The 14522-nt window shown below is 44.8% G+C and overlaps 1 protein-coding gene and 1 non-coding gene across 9 annotated transcripts in view; one reads left to right on the top strand and one right to left on the bottom strand.

Annotated features, from left to right (window-relative positions):
- Positions 1 to 14522, bottom strand: part of STX16 (syntaxin 16) — a 44166-nt gene that overhangs the window by 4697 nt on the left and 24947 nt on the right. For 5 of the 8 annotated variants that reach the window (XM_048495875.1, XM_048495879.1, XM_048495880.1 and 2 more), the window contains 2 exons: positions 12805 to 12885; positions 10200 to 11179 (listed from right to left, as the gene is read on the bottom strand). In XM_048495875.1, coding sequence (XP_048351832.1) covers positions 11075 to 11179; positions 12805 to 12885 — 186 coding nt within the window. In that variant the 3' untranslated portion in view covers positions 10200 to 11074. Of the gene's footprint in view, positions 1 to 9270; positions 9659 to 10199; positions 11180 to 12804; positions 12886 to 14522 lie in introns of those variants that run through there. The other 3 variants (XM_048495876.1, XM_048495877.1, XM_048495878.1) reach the window with 3 other exon arrangements.
- TRNAA-GGC lies at positions 11282 to 11353 on the top strand. Its single transcript has one exon. It is a non-coding gene; the product is annotated as a tRNA-Ala (tRNA).

Genomic DNA, 14522 nt, shown 5'->3' with positions numbered 1-14522 from the left:
TGCCGTGTTGGCACTTTGCGATAAATAAGTGGGTTTTGGGTTGCAATTTTGGCACTCGGTCTCGAAAAGGTTCGCCATCACTGTACTAGGCTATGATCTACCCATTCTTGTTATATCTCAAAGACGCTGGCAATAGCAGCTCTGTCTCTCTCCTGCCCCCACCCAGAGGCGTAGATCCATGAGGAGGCTGGGCTGACACACTAGGCAGCGCACTCTGTGGGGTGGCATTGCATCGGGCATTATGGGCAGAGAATGCACAGGTGCACCGGGTACTTCCCCCCCTTGCTACGCCTCTGCCCTCACCTCAATTTAAAATAGTTAAACATTGAAAGGGAGCATTTAGCTCAGAGAATTCAAGCAGACAAGCATCAAACTTGGCCAAAATGCAACCAGTACAGGCCTCTTTCCTAAGATATTTGGAAAATACTCCCCCTCCCCGCCCCGGGAGCTTCAAACAGCATCACATGTGGCACATCAACTTGGAATTTCAACCCTTTATTCATACATTACAAATTGTTCACAGAGATATGGGAGAAAATATACTGTACACAGTTGGATAAATCATGAAATCCCTTGTGTTGGACACACATTCAGGTAGCAAGTTATCACCGTGAAGAAATGACTGGAAACCAATGCTTGCTTTTATTGAAGGCCCAAAGATTAAGCAGTGGGCAGAGATTCGGCATTAGCGATGCCTACACACGGATTTGGGGGCCACACACACAACAAAACTGAGTATCCATTTTACACTCGGATGAGCAGAATAGATTCAAGCATACACAGAGTGTGCTCCAGCACTAGGGAAAGCTTCATACAATCCTTGAAACTCATTTGAGGAAGGTTCTGTATACAAGGCATATACAAAGCTACCCTAGCAATGAAGAAAAAGGAATACCAAAATTCCCATTCAACGGTGAACATAAAGAGACCCCAAATGAAAATGTCCAAGATCTAAATTGAACTGTCAGCCTCTTCCCCACCCCTCCAGTGTGTTTGACAGAGTAAATAGCCAAAATACAGCTTAAGCTATGTTTTCTTGCTTTACCTTTAGGAAAACAGCATTGGGAACACTTTAAAATGACAAAAAGCAGGAGATAATTTTTTACCACAAGGTGTATCGGTTTTATAGTCTGACTACCCAAATACCAAACACGGTTATGCTGACTTTTATTTCTTTTTATTCTGACTCTCCTTCAGGCACATCTCGGTGAATGATTCACAAAACTAAACTTGCTTTAAAATTTGTGGGGGAGTTTTGGAAGCTTCGGAGGAACAGATTCCCCTCACCAAAAGGAAATTATGATTATCTGAGGGTAAGACAGGCTTCTCAAATCTTGTCATTTGCCCATCAGAGAACATAAACCTCACCTGCCACTCTTATATGGTTATCAAGGTAAAGGCAAGGAAAGCAACTAACATGTTTTTTTTAGAGTGAAATACACATTAACATGTTTCAGTGTAGCCAAGATAATTTGGATGCATCTTTATTGCGTCCCCCACCCCCACCCCAAGACAATTTTCTGCTCTGTGAAAACATTCCTTTGCATATGCATACAGCATGGGAGGGAGCTATTTGGGGCACCAAAAAAGGTGTTTTTTAAAAATATCCATGGAGTTTTTTTTGCTGCTAAAATGTCAGACTAGCCATGGAAGTTGCTTAAACTCTGGAGGTGTTAGAGGCATCTAGTGATTGGGAGATTCTCCTGAGGTTCTTTTCAATTGAGCCTTCCAGATATTGACTACAATTCCCATCAGCCCTGCCACTTGGCCATGCTGGCAGGGGCTGATGGGAATTGTAGTCCATGAACATCTGGAGGGCCATAGTTTGAAGACCCCTGCCCCGTAGGGTCAGGAGGAAGATTCTAGCTAACATCCCGTCTTTCCCAGCGGCAACCATCTTCTTCTTTAATTCTAAGTCTTCCCAAGCCAAAAAAATAAAAATAAAACCTTAATGTTCTACTATGAGAAAAACGTATTGTGAACCTGAAAACTGCAAACATAACTATGAGGGGGAAAAGAAGTTGGTCTATAATGGGGCCTCCTACTTTTGAAGCCTGCGGGCTTTTGTGGAATATTGGGGTGGGGTGGGGGGTGAAGGCCATCCTAAAAGGGTTGCTGCAGGAAGCTGAGCCAAACCCAATACCTCACTTCGCAAAAGGAAAACAAAAGAAATGAGGGGAGTGAGAAAGAGGAAGAATACAAAGGGGGAAACTAACCTGAAATGGGAATGGAACCACATGGCAAGATACTTCCTAGACCTCCTTCAACCTCAAGTAGCTGTGGCTGGTATTGCAGCCAAGTGAAACCCTTTCATTTGAATGATGGCGACCAATAACAAGTCTTGCCTAAGAAAGATCCTGCCTGCTTCCTCAACAGCTTTGAGTCAAGAGGACCCATAGGTCCCACGCTGGGGATACCTGGCCTATGAGGAACCACCGTTCATTCCCATCCCAGTTCATGTTGGAATAAGATGAACTCCCCACCTCAAAGAAGAAGGAACTTCCACACTAAGTCCCATGTTCCTTTCTCACTTTGAAGGGGAGGGCATCTTAGCATGACATATCCCATGCTGGGCAGGAATGGTGGCTGTGACTTTTTTGTTGGTGACACCTCCTCGATCAAAGGCTGCGTTAACTACAGGAAGGATGTCTGTGGAGACATTCATAATGGTGAGAGTGAATCCCATGCGGCTGCTTTGCAGATCTCTCCAAACAGCAGCGTTTTGGTCAAATGCCACAGACATGCCAGAGCTTCTCAAGAGTGGGCTGCCGTTTCTTGTGGAATACCTTCTGCATACATAAAACATGCACTATTATTTATTTTGTTTTATTGGATTTATATCCCACCTCATCCCTTGTAGTATGGGGAGATAATAGGAGATGAACAATTAGTTGGGCAGCCTGCACAGGAAAATCCTCAGTGGCCGTAAGACCTCTATTGTACACCAGGAGTTCTCCCTAGGATCCCACAGTTTGCAGGCAAAAAAGGACCAATAGCAATGTGATTCTGGGCTGTATCAAAAGGAGTGTAGAGTCTAGATCGAGGGATGCAACTGTACCTCTCTATTCTGCATTGGTTAGACCTCACCTGGAATATTGTGTACACTTCTGGGCACTGCAATTCAAGGAGGATATTAACAAGCTGGAACGGGTCCAGAGGAGGGCAACCAAAATGGTAAAAGGTCTAGAGTCCATGCCCTACGAGGAGAGACTTAAAGAGATGGGTAAGTTTAGTTTGGTGAAGAGAAGGTTGGATTTCATGACAGCCATGTTTAGATATTTGAAGGGATGTCATGTTGGTGAGGGAGCAAGCTTGTTTCCTGCTGCTCCAGAGACTAGGACCAGGAGTAATGGGTTCAAAGTGAAGGAAAAGAGATTCTATACAAACATCAGGAAAAACTTCCTGACAGTAAGGGCTGTTTGACAATGGAATGCACTACCTTGGAGTGTGGTGAAGTCTCCTTTTTTGGAGGTTTTTTAAGAGAGGCTCGATGGCCATCTGTCAGGAGTGCTTTAATTATGTGTTCCTGCATTGCAGGGGGTTGGACTTGATGGCCCTTGGGGTCTCTTCCAACTCTATGATTCTAGGAAATACCCTGATAAGGGCAGAAGGAGGCCTTGAGCTGACCTTAGGCATAGTTTAGTGGTTAAGAGCAATGTAGAGAAATGGGTTTGTTCCCCCCACTCCTACACATGAAGGCTGCTGGGTGATCTTGGGTTAGTCACAGTTCTCTCAAAACTCTCTCAGTCCCACCTACTGACAAGGTGTCTGTTGTGGGGAGAGGAAGGGAAGGAGCTTGTAAGTCACTTTGAGACTGCTTAAACGTAGAGAAAAGGGTGGGGGGGTATAAAAGCCAGCTCTTCTAACTTGTTCTCATGGGAAAATCAGAGTCTACTTTTTGATGGTAAGGCTCCCAGCTCTGTTACTCCATGAAGTGATGTAGCCACTACAAAGAAGTGTACTTTCAACCCACTGCCAGTGTAAGAAGGACAGTCTAGGGCAGGGGTCTTCAAACTATGGCCCTCCAGATGTTCAGGAACTACAATTCCCATCAGCCCTGCTACTTGCCATGCTGGCAGAGGCTGATGGGAATTGTAGTTCCTGAACATCTGGAGGGCCATAGTTTGAAGACCTCTGGTCTAGGGGATCAGAGAGTTTGGAGAAGGACACAGCTCCTCTAATAACCTGTACATTTTCTCTAGGCAGGAAATAAACTGTGGAAGACGTTCGTTTACTCTGGCGGAGACAAGATGTTACAGGTAAGATCCACCTTCTAACCAGAGGGGAAGGAACCACCCATGCTAAGAGGCCTTTTCCCAACAGAGTGAGACAGGAACCGTGCACATATATAAATAAATATATGCCTCTTAATTAAGAAACAAAAATGCAGAGAGCCTGAAGCACAGAGCAGAGGCAAGTCAGAGAACTGAACCAGCATCAGAGTTTCATGTACGTACAAGCTGAAAAGCCACATTCGCACTATGGGTGACCGCTGTTCAGAACGGAACATCTCTCTTCACCTTTAACATAAGAACATAAGAACAAGCCAGCTGGATCAGACCAGAGTCCATCTAGTCCAGCTCTCTGCTACTCTCAGTGGCACACCAGGTGCCTTTGGGAGCTCACATGCAGGATGTGAAAGCAATGGCCTTCTGCGGCTGTTGCTCCCGATCACCTGGTCTGTTAAGGCATTTGCAATCTCAGATCAAGGAGGATCAAGATTGGGAGCCATAGATCGACTTCTCCTCCATAAATCTGTCCAAGCCCCTTTTAAAGCTATCCAGGTGAGTGGCCATCACCACCTCCTGTGGCAGCATATTCCAAACACCAATCACACGTTGCGTGAAGAAGTGTTTCCTTTTATTAGTCCTAATTCTTCCCCCCAGCATTTTCAATGGATGCCCCCTGGTTCTAGTATTGTGAGAAAGAGAGAAAAATTTCTCCCTGTCAACATTTTCTACCCCATGCATAATTTTATAGACTTCAATCATATCCCCCCTCAGACGTCTCCTCTCCAAACTTTCAGCCTCTGTTCAAATGATACTAACAAAGGAATCAGCCATCTTCAGCTTCAGCCTCCCCAACTGTTAAAGGGGAAGAAATACTAGCCACTGGATTTACTTCTGAGACCAAAATTTAGTTAATTTTAGCTAGGAACAAAATTGTTTGCCATGGAGGCACGACCACAAGGAAAGAAACCAACTCACTTGAAAGTATTTCAGGCGAGTTAACATACCATTAGCTACACAAAAAGCCACGGGATGTACCAAAGCATGAACAGATACGGCAATCGCCATCAAATCTCTGCCAACTCCTAGTTCATACTTAGATGCATCTATGGTTGGCATTTTCAGAGACACGTCATAATAAGGAGAGACACATCTTACTGTGACAAGTCTCTGAAGATATCAGATATAGCAAAAACTACCAGATCACAGCCACACAGCCTGGAAAAGCCCACAGCCAGTTCATATTTTACCTCACTGCTACTTCGTAAGTATTAAATCGTAGGTATTAAATGTGAAACACGACGCCCTCTTGGCCAAACAAATATCACATCTGTGTTATAATACAGCCTCTAGAACATGGCTGGCCATGGAAATGTGGAAAGTCATAGAAAGATCTCTTAAAAGTTATTGCATTTCTCCTTAAATCTTTAGTGGCTTCCAATGAAACCACGGTACCTGAACAGAAGGGATCTCAAGATGGCAAATCTCTTTGGAATGTACATATCTAACACTGAATCCAGCACAGATAATAGGATTGTTCAAACCAAGTTAGTTTTCTCAGAGGCCCCTTCCGCACATGCAGAATAATGCACTTTCAATCCACTTTCAATGCACTTTGCAGCTGGATTTTACTGTGCAGAATAGCAAAATCCACTTGCAAACAATTGTGAAAGTGGACTGAAAGTGCATTATTCTGCATGTGCGGAAGAGGCCAAAGCAAACACAGGTTTCGTTTAAACCTTTAGAAAACATAGTGCATTATATGCTTAGCAGATGGAGTGCAATATACAAGTGAAACCTCAGAAAAGTTCTCCACAACACTTTCTAAAGCTCTGCAAACAGGTTGTCGGGGCTCCCCCTCCCCCCTTTAATTCTAGTGTCTTGGAGATGACTCACAAGGAGTTTGCATGGCAACCCACTCCCCATGGACCCAGAAGCGTGCATTTTCCTTTGCTATCTCTTTTCACTCGAATGCCCTGCCCTTTTGACATCTACTTTGCTCTGCCCACACACATCTTCAGGAAGCATATTAAAAATTAGCCTTTAATAGGCTTCATGCCATTAAAAAAAATTAATGATTAGTTTAGACTTTGCCTTAAGGACCTGCTCCCTTCACCCCTCTTTGATTTCTTGGCTTACTTCTAGTGCATTCTGCTGCCCGTTTTTAGTACTTGTTTCTGGACTCTGGTGTAGTTAAAAAGCTAGAGAGACACAGCAAGGTTATCAGCCATTTACTTTCTGCAGTTTATTCCTCTTCTAAATGACATTTCCCCAAAATGACTCCACATTTCAGTCAGGAGGGCAAGAAAAAAAAAATTACCAAATGCTGACCCACATATTCTAGCTCAGTGATGGCGAACCTTTTAGAGACCAAGTGCCAATGGCAGAGCAAGAGGAAACTGTGTCCAGGGCACGCGTACGCCTTGTGACTCTGCCACGCCCCTGTCTGCCCCCTCAGCCTCTGCTTTCATGGAGAACGCCCCTGGAATGCTGCTAAAACACCCCACACACTCCCTGGAATGCCCTACACGCCCTGCAGAGGTATGCTCAGAGTGCATTACAGACCCCTCACCCCCTTGGCGCTATGCCACTGACGAGTGGCCAAACTGGGGCGACGTCATGCGTGTCCAAGAGGGCTCTGAGTGCCACCTCTGGCACTCATGCCATAGGTTCACCATCACTGCTCTAGCTTGTGACAGAGTCAAATTATCCGTAAAGCAGGAGATCCCTGATGAGGATCAAAGGAACAGCAGGGAAAGAACGTGTGTGTGTGTGTGTGTGTGTGTGTGTGTTGGGAGCCGCAATCGCTTGAGAGAGTGGTGTGAGAATTAAACTGGAATAGGGGAATGCGTTCAAAGCAACATGAAAAGGGTTTTCTCGTACATGTGAAAAAGAAACCCTCAAAAGAATATCTTGTTGTTACTGATGTGAACCAGAGTCACACCATTTCAGGTGATGGGTGGGAGAGAACTTGCGTGACAGAAGGCTGCTCCAAAGTTCCCTTCTACACAGAATGCTAGAAAAGGGTCACTGCCTGCTCTTTTCCCAGGACATGCGAGTTTTCCATACATAGGACATGCTAGTTTTCTATGCATAGGAATATTTGTTGTCATTCCATCCTGTGAGCCTCCCCGCTGCAGCTGGAAGCAGTACAGCCAGCATTGTGTTATGTACCTTCGTCACTTGTGGTGAATCTCTATATAAAATGAATGGACCACTCCAACGCTCCCACATTTGCAGCCCGGCTCAGGTCTTGCAAACTAAAGAGAATGGGAGTGCATAAGAGCATAGCTGAATTCCACCAGAGTCTCATCTAGTCCAGCTCTCTGCTACTCGCAGTGGCCCACCAGGTGCCTTCCTTTGGAGTCACACGTGTAGGATGTGAAAGCAATGGTCTTCTGCAGCTGTTGCTCCCGGAAAGCACCTGGACTGGCTATGCAGGGGGTCCCCAAACTTTTGCAAAATAGGGGCTGAAGCCCACGTGATGGCTAGAGCCCAGCCGGGCTCTTGGTCAAGTGCAGCCTGCTGGGGGCATCCATCTGCCCTCGACCCGCCCCTGGCCGAGCCCCCCACCCCCGCAGTCCCCTTCCAATCCGGCCCTGAAGCTCCGCCGCCTTTCTCTCTGTTGCCGCATTGGTAACGGTCCCCTCCAGCTACTTGGAAATATAGCGAGTCGCCCATGTAATGCTGTTTGTAAACCTGGGGAAAAGGAGATAGAGAAGGGGGAGATCCGCTTCTGCCCAGCGGGCCGGATAAATGTCTTCCGGGGGCCTGATTTGGCCCCCGGGCCGTAGTTTGGGGACCCCTGTGTTAAGGCATTTGCAATCTCAAATCAAAGAGGATCAAGATTGGTAGCCATAAATCGACTTCTCCTCCATAAATCTGTCCAAGCCCCTTTTAAAGCTATCCAGGTTAGTGGCCATCACCACCTCCTGTGGCAGCATATTCCAAACACCAATCACACTGAGGGCCGTGGCTTCCTTTATACCATCAATCTGTCTCATGCTGAGCTTTCCTCTTTTCCTACCACCTTTGTCTTTTCCAGCAAGTCTTGTCTGGGAACCAGCTTACGGCCCCTCTCCATCAGAGCTAAGCCTTACGATTAAAAACAACAGCATAAGGGAGCCAAGCTTTTTATATGCACCATCAGAGAAGGAAGAAAGACCAGGCATGATGTGGAGGAAAACCCCCTCTGAATGTCTCTTGCCCTGAAGACCCTACAGGGCCTCCATAAGTCAGTTGTGACTTGGCAGCGAAAGCAAAACAAAACCCGAAGCATCCAAGATCTCAGGTGCTCCAGGGGCACTCTTGAGCTCTAGTAAGGTTTCAGGGTTTCTGTTACACATGATTTTGCAGTTGGTGCATTAACTCTGGTTAACAGGATCTTAGCAGGTCTTATCCAAGCCCCTGGCCCAAAGGTAGCATCAACCCATGCAATGCACACACACACTGCAGTCGGGACAATTTGAGGTAAAGTGACAGGACACTGAAGCTCAATACAACCAGCGAAAACACTGCACAGTCTGAGCCTTTCCTTGCTTGAGGAAGAGGTTCCTCCGTATCGTATTACCTTAGGGTGCAACATATACACAGGTGCATAAAAATTGGTTGAAGCCATTCCAGTTATCTATGTTGCGTCCTAAACGGTGTGATTGGCAGTAAGGACAGGGGCTTCGATGAATCAGCACCACAGAGATCTGGCTCAACCAACCCCAATGGTCTTCAGGAAAGGGGACCAATCACTGCAAACTAAGACGATGTTAGCAAGGAACGGCGGCAGTCTGACAACAGCGCAGAGAGATCTTGCGCAGCCGATTTGGACAAAATGTGGGGAGGACTTCTCAGTGGAGTAGGCTGTATCCCTAACTGGGAAGACAAATCCTGGTATGACCCAAGGATATACGTTCTGTAACTATTTCCCCAGAATCAAAACAGCAGGAAGAGCTGGTTGATAGAAGCAATAGTGGGCAGAGGTCCATAATGCCATAGTTAATGACTGCAGGGTAGGAAGTGGGAAACAGAAAAAAGACAACACAGCATGCTTTAAATAAATTATTCGATGAATGCTTTTTAAAAAAAACAAAAACATGATTGAAGCCAAGGTCCCTAAAATTGCACAGCATTTTTAGGATTCTATGAAGCTGCTAGTAATACGTCACTGCATAAAGTTATCTTCCCCGCACAGTCATTTGATGCGTAAAGACGGAGGAATCCTGACACACAGTAGAACAGCACTTAATCACAGCTGAAGAGCATCCCCCAAATTCCTCTTGTATCTTCTCTGCAGCTGGACAGTAAAGGACAAGATTTCTTCTCTTAAGGGACACGATCCTGAGACATTAAAAAAAAAAAAAACCCTCACCAACTACCTTACTTGATCCAGTTTGATATATGCGCGGGCAGCACCATGCTTTTTGCCAGTCAGTTATCTGCAAGTACAGGATGAAATAAGCCAAACTTTACTTCTTATAACCAGAAATGCTTAGATAAGGGAGAGGGAGGGGCAGGAAAGAATTTCCTTTGGATTTTGAGGTTTAAAGTTCAACTGTTTCAAAACACATGCGGTAGAAAATAGTGCATGATTGGCAGTGGCGTATCTGCCTAGGGACAAGGGGTACCCCCCTTGTCCCCGGGCGCCACTGTTCTAGTCACATGGGGGGCGCAAAATCGGCCTCCCACGTGACCAGGAAGTCCTGCTGTCTCATCGTTTTCGAGTGCCTTGACCCCATCCGAGGCACGCAAAAACAACGAGGCAGCAGGATCTCCCCAGCTGTTTCCATGCGCCCTCAACCCCACTCCTGGACTCCCCCCTTCTTTCCCCTCGCCATTGGGGCTCCCCCAGCCGGCAGGTAGAGTCCTGGGGGGGAGGGGGGCACCCTAGTTCTTGCCCATGTCAAACCGTTGACATGGGCGGGTTCTAGGACAGTGGGGGTGGAGCCTGGGGCATCAGGGGCGGAGCTAGGGTGGTGGGGGCAGAGGCAGGCGGCAGAGCCAGGGGGGCGTCCTGGAGGCAATTTGTCTCCGGGCGCCATTTACCCCTGGTACGCTTCTGATGATTGGGGGTGGGGGGAGGAATATATTTCTGTTTACTCAAAGCCTTAGAGAGTCATTTTAACTGTTCACACTGATAGTACTGACCGCAGTTTGGGTGCTATTTACATTTCTAAATGCCACTCCAGGGCAAAAAAAAGCAGTAGTGGTATGAAATCAGTCTGCATTATTTGCTGTTTTCAAATGCTTCCCTTCTATTATACAGTATAAAAATATGAAAATGAAAATCTGGAGGAAAGTGAAACCAAACAGGTTTTTTTTTTTTTTTAACTTTAAGGCATTTTTTTCACCTCCAAATTATGGGCCTTTTTGGTATCATATCTAATGAAATCCTAGATAGTTGGCAATAATATCTTAAGATTAACTGCAACACAAACAAGACTGCAGATGATAGCACACAGTCGCAAAACACTGGAAGTAATTAGTGGACCTTCGGAAACGACGTAATCCTTAATTTTTAGTCTTTTAAGTTTTTCAACTGCCTAGATAAGGAACCAGATATTTTGTCTGGGAGCAATAATCAAAAAGGTCCCAATATTGATGCACATATTTTTGGAAACCTCACGCATCACTGAGCATGTTAAACAAACAAACAGACAGACAGAAAGAGAGGTGTTTTTTTTTTTTAAACAGGAACATTGCACAGACTTTGCACCAGCTGGGCATATACATTCATTCATTCATAGGCAGCTTTTCAGGAGGGTAGGTTCCCCTTATTCACATCGGAGACAAAATAAAAACAAATCCTCCCCATACGCTCTCACACAAAGAGATCATTACCGTTGGAGTGATGCCTAGCGAAATTTTACACCAATAAGAACAATGATAAGGACGACGACGACTACAAATAAAATTAAAATAACCAGCATCTTCCGATTCTTCTTTTGGTACTGCTCAGCCTGTGGGTACAGAAAACAAGGAAATTAGCATGCTGATTTAGCTGAACATTGTTTGGTTTAATTCACTGAGGATTTAAAGTGGAACACAGCCCACGCTGGGGAGGGGCTGTGGCTCAATGGTAGAACATCTGTTTGGCATGCAAAAGTTCCCAGGTTCAATCCCTGGCAGCTCCAGCTTATTAAAAAAAAAAGGGTCAGGTAGGAGGTGAAGCGAAAGATCTCCTTCTGAAAACCTGCTCTGGAGAGCAATTCCAGTCCCAGAAGACGGTTCCGACCTGGATGAAAATGGGCCTCGTTCAATATAAAACAGTTTCAAGTGTTCATGGCTTTAAAATGCCCGTGTAGTTAGCAGTTAGAACTGAAAATACAATTTTGAAGAAATACAAATCGTGAAATCACCTCTAAAACAGGATCTGAATCTAGTAAACAACACAGCGGTCGCAACTAGCCTAATTTCTGGATCAAGGGAAAAACAGAGATTTGAGAGGAAAATGCACAGATGTCCCCAGCAAACAGGAAAAGCAAAAGCTTAATTGAGATGTGATCATTTAAGAAAAAAGCCCTAGATATTAAATTTGAATCAGGTGCTGATTTGGGAATCATCAGGACGGAATGCCTAAGTTCATTTTGCCAGTGGATGGTCTTTCTTGGGGCGGAATGAGGTTTTCCTGTCACAAGATGCCCGGACATGTTTTGTCTCTGCAGGACAGTGCCTTCACTAGCAGAAGGGATTTGCAGGACCCAACCACACCGTGCAATGAGGCTAAACAGTTGATAATATCGGTTGAATTCACCACTTGCTACAGTTTCTTGAAAACAACCAGCTCTGTATTTTGCTGTAAAGGCCTCCAGCAAATATGAGTCACCTTACCTCCAGCCAATATGACTCAAGGAGCAGCAGTGGCGTAGGAGGTTGAGGAGAGCTCGTGTATCTAATCTGGAGGAACCGGGTTTGATTCCCTGCTCTGTCATTTGAGCTGCCAGGAGCCATATCAGAATTCAGATTAGCCTGTACACTCCCACACACGCCAGCTGGGTGACCTTGGGCTAGTCACAGCTTCTCGGAGCTCTCTCAGCCCCACCTACCTCACAGGGTGTTTGTTGTGAGGGGGGAAGGGCAAGGAGATTGTAAGCCCCTCTGAGTCTCCTGCAGGAGAGAAAGGGGGGATATAAATCCAAACTCTTCTTCTTCTTCTTCTTCCACTCTTGGTCTTGACTCCCGATCAGACACTTGGTCCTTCAAGATCAGTACCATCTAGTTTTATCAGCAGCTACTCTCCATGATCTCAGGTGGAGGTCTGTCACATCAGCTACTGCCCGATCCTTTTAACTGGACATGGCAGGAACCGAACCTGAGACCTTCTGAATGTCAGGAAGATGCACTATCACAGAGCCACAGCCTGCACCTGCCCCCCACGATAGTTGCTACTTCCCAAAATATTTTAATCAGAGATGCCAGGGTCTGAATTAGGGTTTCTTCTGAATGCAAAATTTGTGCCCAACAAAACCATGATTCCTCCTGCCAGCCCACACATTGGCTCAATTTCCAATTCAATTCCTCAACCCTAAAAAGACCAAAAATTAACTCAAGACATAAAACCCCTTATCACACTCTCCATGTTTACCTTGTGTAGCTGTTTTAAGCCCTCTTCTGTTTTAACACATGATTGTTCAACATTGTAGTCAATTCTATCCATGACTGTACCCTGGAATGAAGAACGGCATGTGTCAGTTCCGTGAGGAAACTTGAATAAAATACCGGAAATCAAAGATGGGACTAACATTGTTTTTAAAAATGTAGATCATAAAAAGGATTTTAAAAAAGGATCCATCTGTTGAGTCTGAGATTGCCATCAAGCAATGTTTTTTGTGAAAATACCACTGAGAACTTTGCCTTGGGGAAACTTGTCAGCTAGGAGAGGGGCATATAATAAGGACAACTTTATTATTAATAATTAGATTTCTGTATGGAACTCTTTTAAAAGAAAACAGGCTCCTAATCCTCAGTAGTGAGAATATTAGATGAAATCCAGAATGTCCAGCTTCAGTTATTAAAAAAATGAGAATCCTGAAATCTTGACCCCTTTGAAAATACAGATATTAATTTTGATATGGTTGCCAAATTAAGTAATTGAACAATTGGGCATTCAAATGTTTACAAGTCAAGAACATTGTGGTAAAAATATTCTGAAATGATCCACATTTAAGAAAACATTCAGAGCTGGGAAAAAAAGTTATACAGGGAAACCATAGCCATGTTTTTGCAAAAATTCTGACGATTGTTTGAAATACAGTCATGCCAAGCACACAACATTTTCAACCGAAACGGGGAAAAGATCTGGCAAGGTTTATCCCCTTATATGGAAGTGTCTATTAATGAACGGTTCCAAGTCTTCACAATTCAAGGGGAATTTTAAAAAAATGTTATATCAGTAGTACCTCTCTTCATACAAATTAGCAACAATCTACAGGAATGAACTTCTTCACACAACGTGTGATTGGTGTTTGGAATATGCTGCCACAGGAGGTGGTGATAGCCACTAACCTGGATAGCTTTAAAAAGGGCTTGGACAGATTTGTGGAGAAGTCGATCTATGGCTACCAATCTTGATCCTCCTTGATCTCAGATTGCAAAGGCCTTAGCAGACCAGGTGCTCAGCAGTGGCAGCGGCAGCGGCAGCGGCAGCAGCAGCAGGCCATTGCTTTCACATCCTGCACGTGAGCTCCCAAAGGCACCTGGTGGGCCACTGCAAGTAGCAGAGAGCCTGACTAGATGGACTCTGATCTGATCCAGCAGGCTACTTCTTATGTTCTTATGAACCTGATAAATATTGGTATTGACTTTTACCATCTGTGATTGAATTGTATGCACACTAAAAACTACTGGCTATCCTGTTTTGCCAAGACAAAAGCTGGTTTTGGACCTAGTCTCTCTTTAACAAAGAAAGCTTATATGCTTAACTACGCACCAAAAGTTCCCAATAACGTATGCTCTATCGTTTCACATCTTTCTAGCACTGCTAGAACTGTATTCGCAAGGCACTGTTTAGAGGGGACTGCTCCTATAGTCCAAGAATGGGCAAAAAAAAAGCGTATAGAGACTTACCAAACGATTTAAGCTAATGGAATTATAAAATTGGAAAGATGCTCAACAGACTGGGTTGCTTTGGAAACCGATTATGGAAATGTTATGCCAGCTTGTTGGCCAGACTCTTCAATTATGTGTCATTATGTTTTATATTCTGAATACAAAAAAAGAATTGGGACAACGTGTTCTCACCAAAACCAAAAGACAACCGTAGCAGCTTTGACTATCTTTCAACTCCAGCTGTTTGAAGGAGCA

This window comes from Sphaerodactylus townsendi, linkage group LG05 (assembly GCF_021028975.2).
Source record: "Sphaerodactylus townsendi isolate TG3544 linkage group LG05, MPM_Stown_v2.3, whole genome shotgun sequence".
Classification (NCBI taxonomy): domain Eukaryota; kingdom Metazoa; phylum Chordata; class Lepidosauria; order Squamata; family Sphaerodactylidae; genus Sphaerodactylus; species Sphaerodactylus townsendi.
This window is presented reverse-complemented; position numbering and strand designations above follow the sequence as displayed.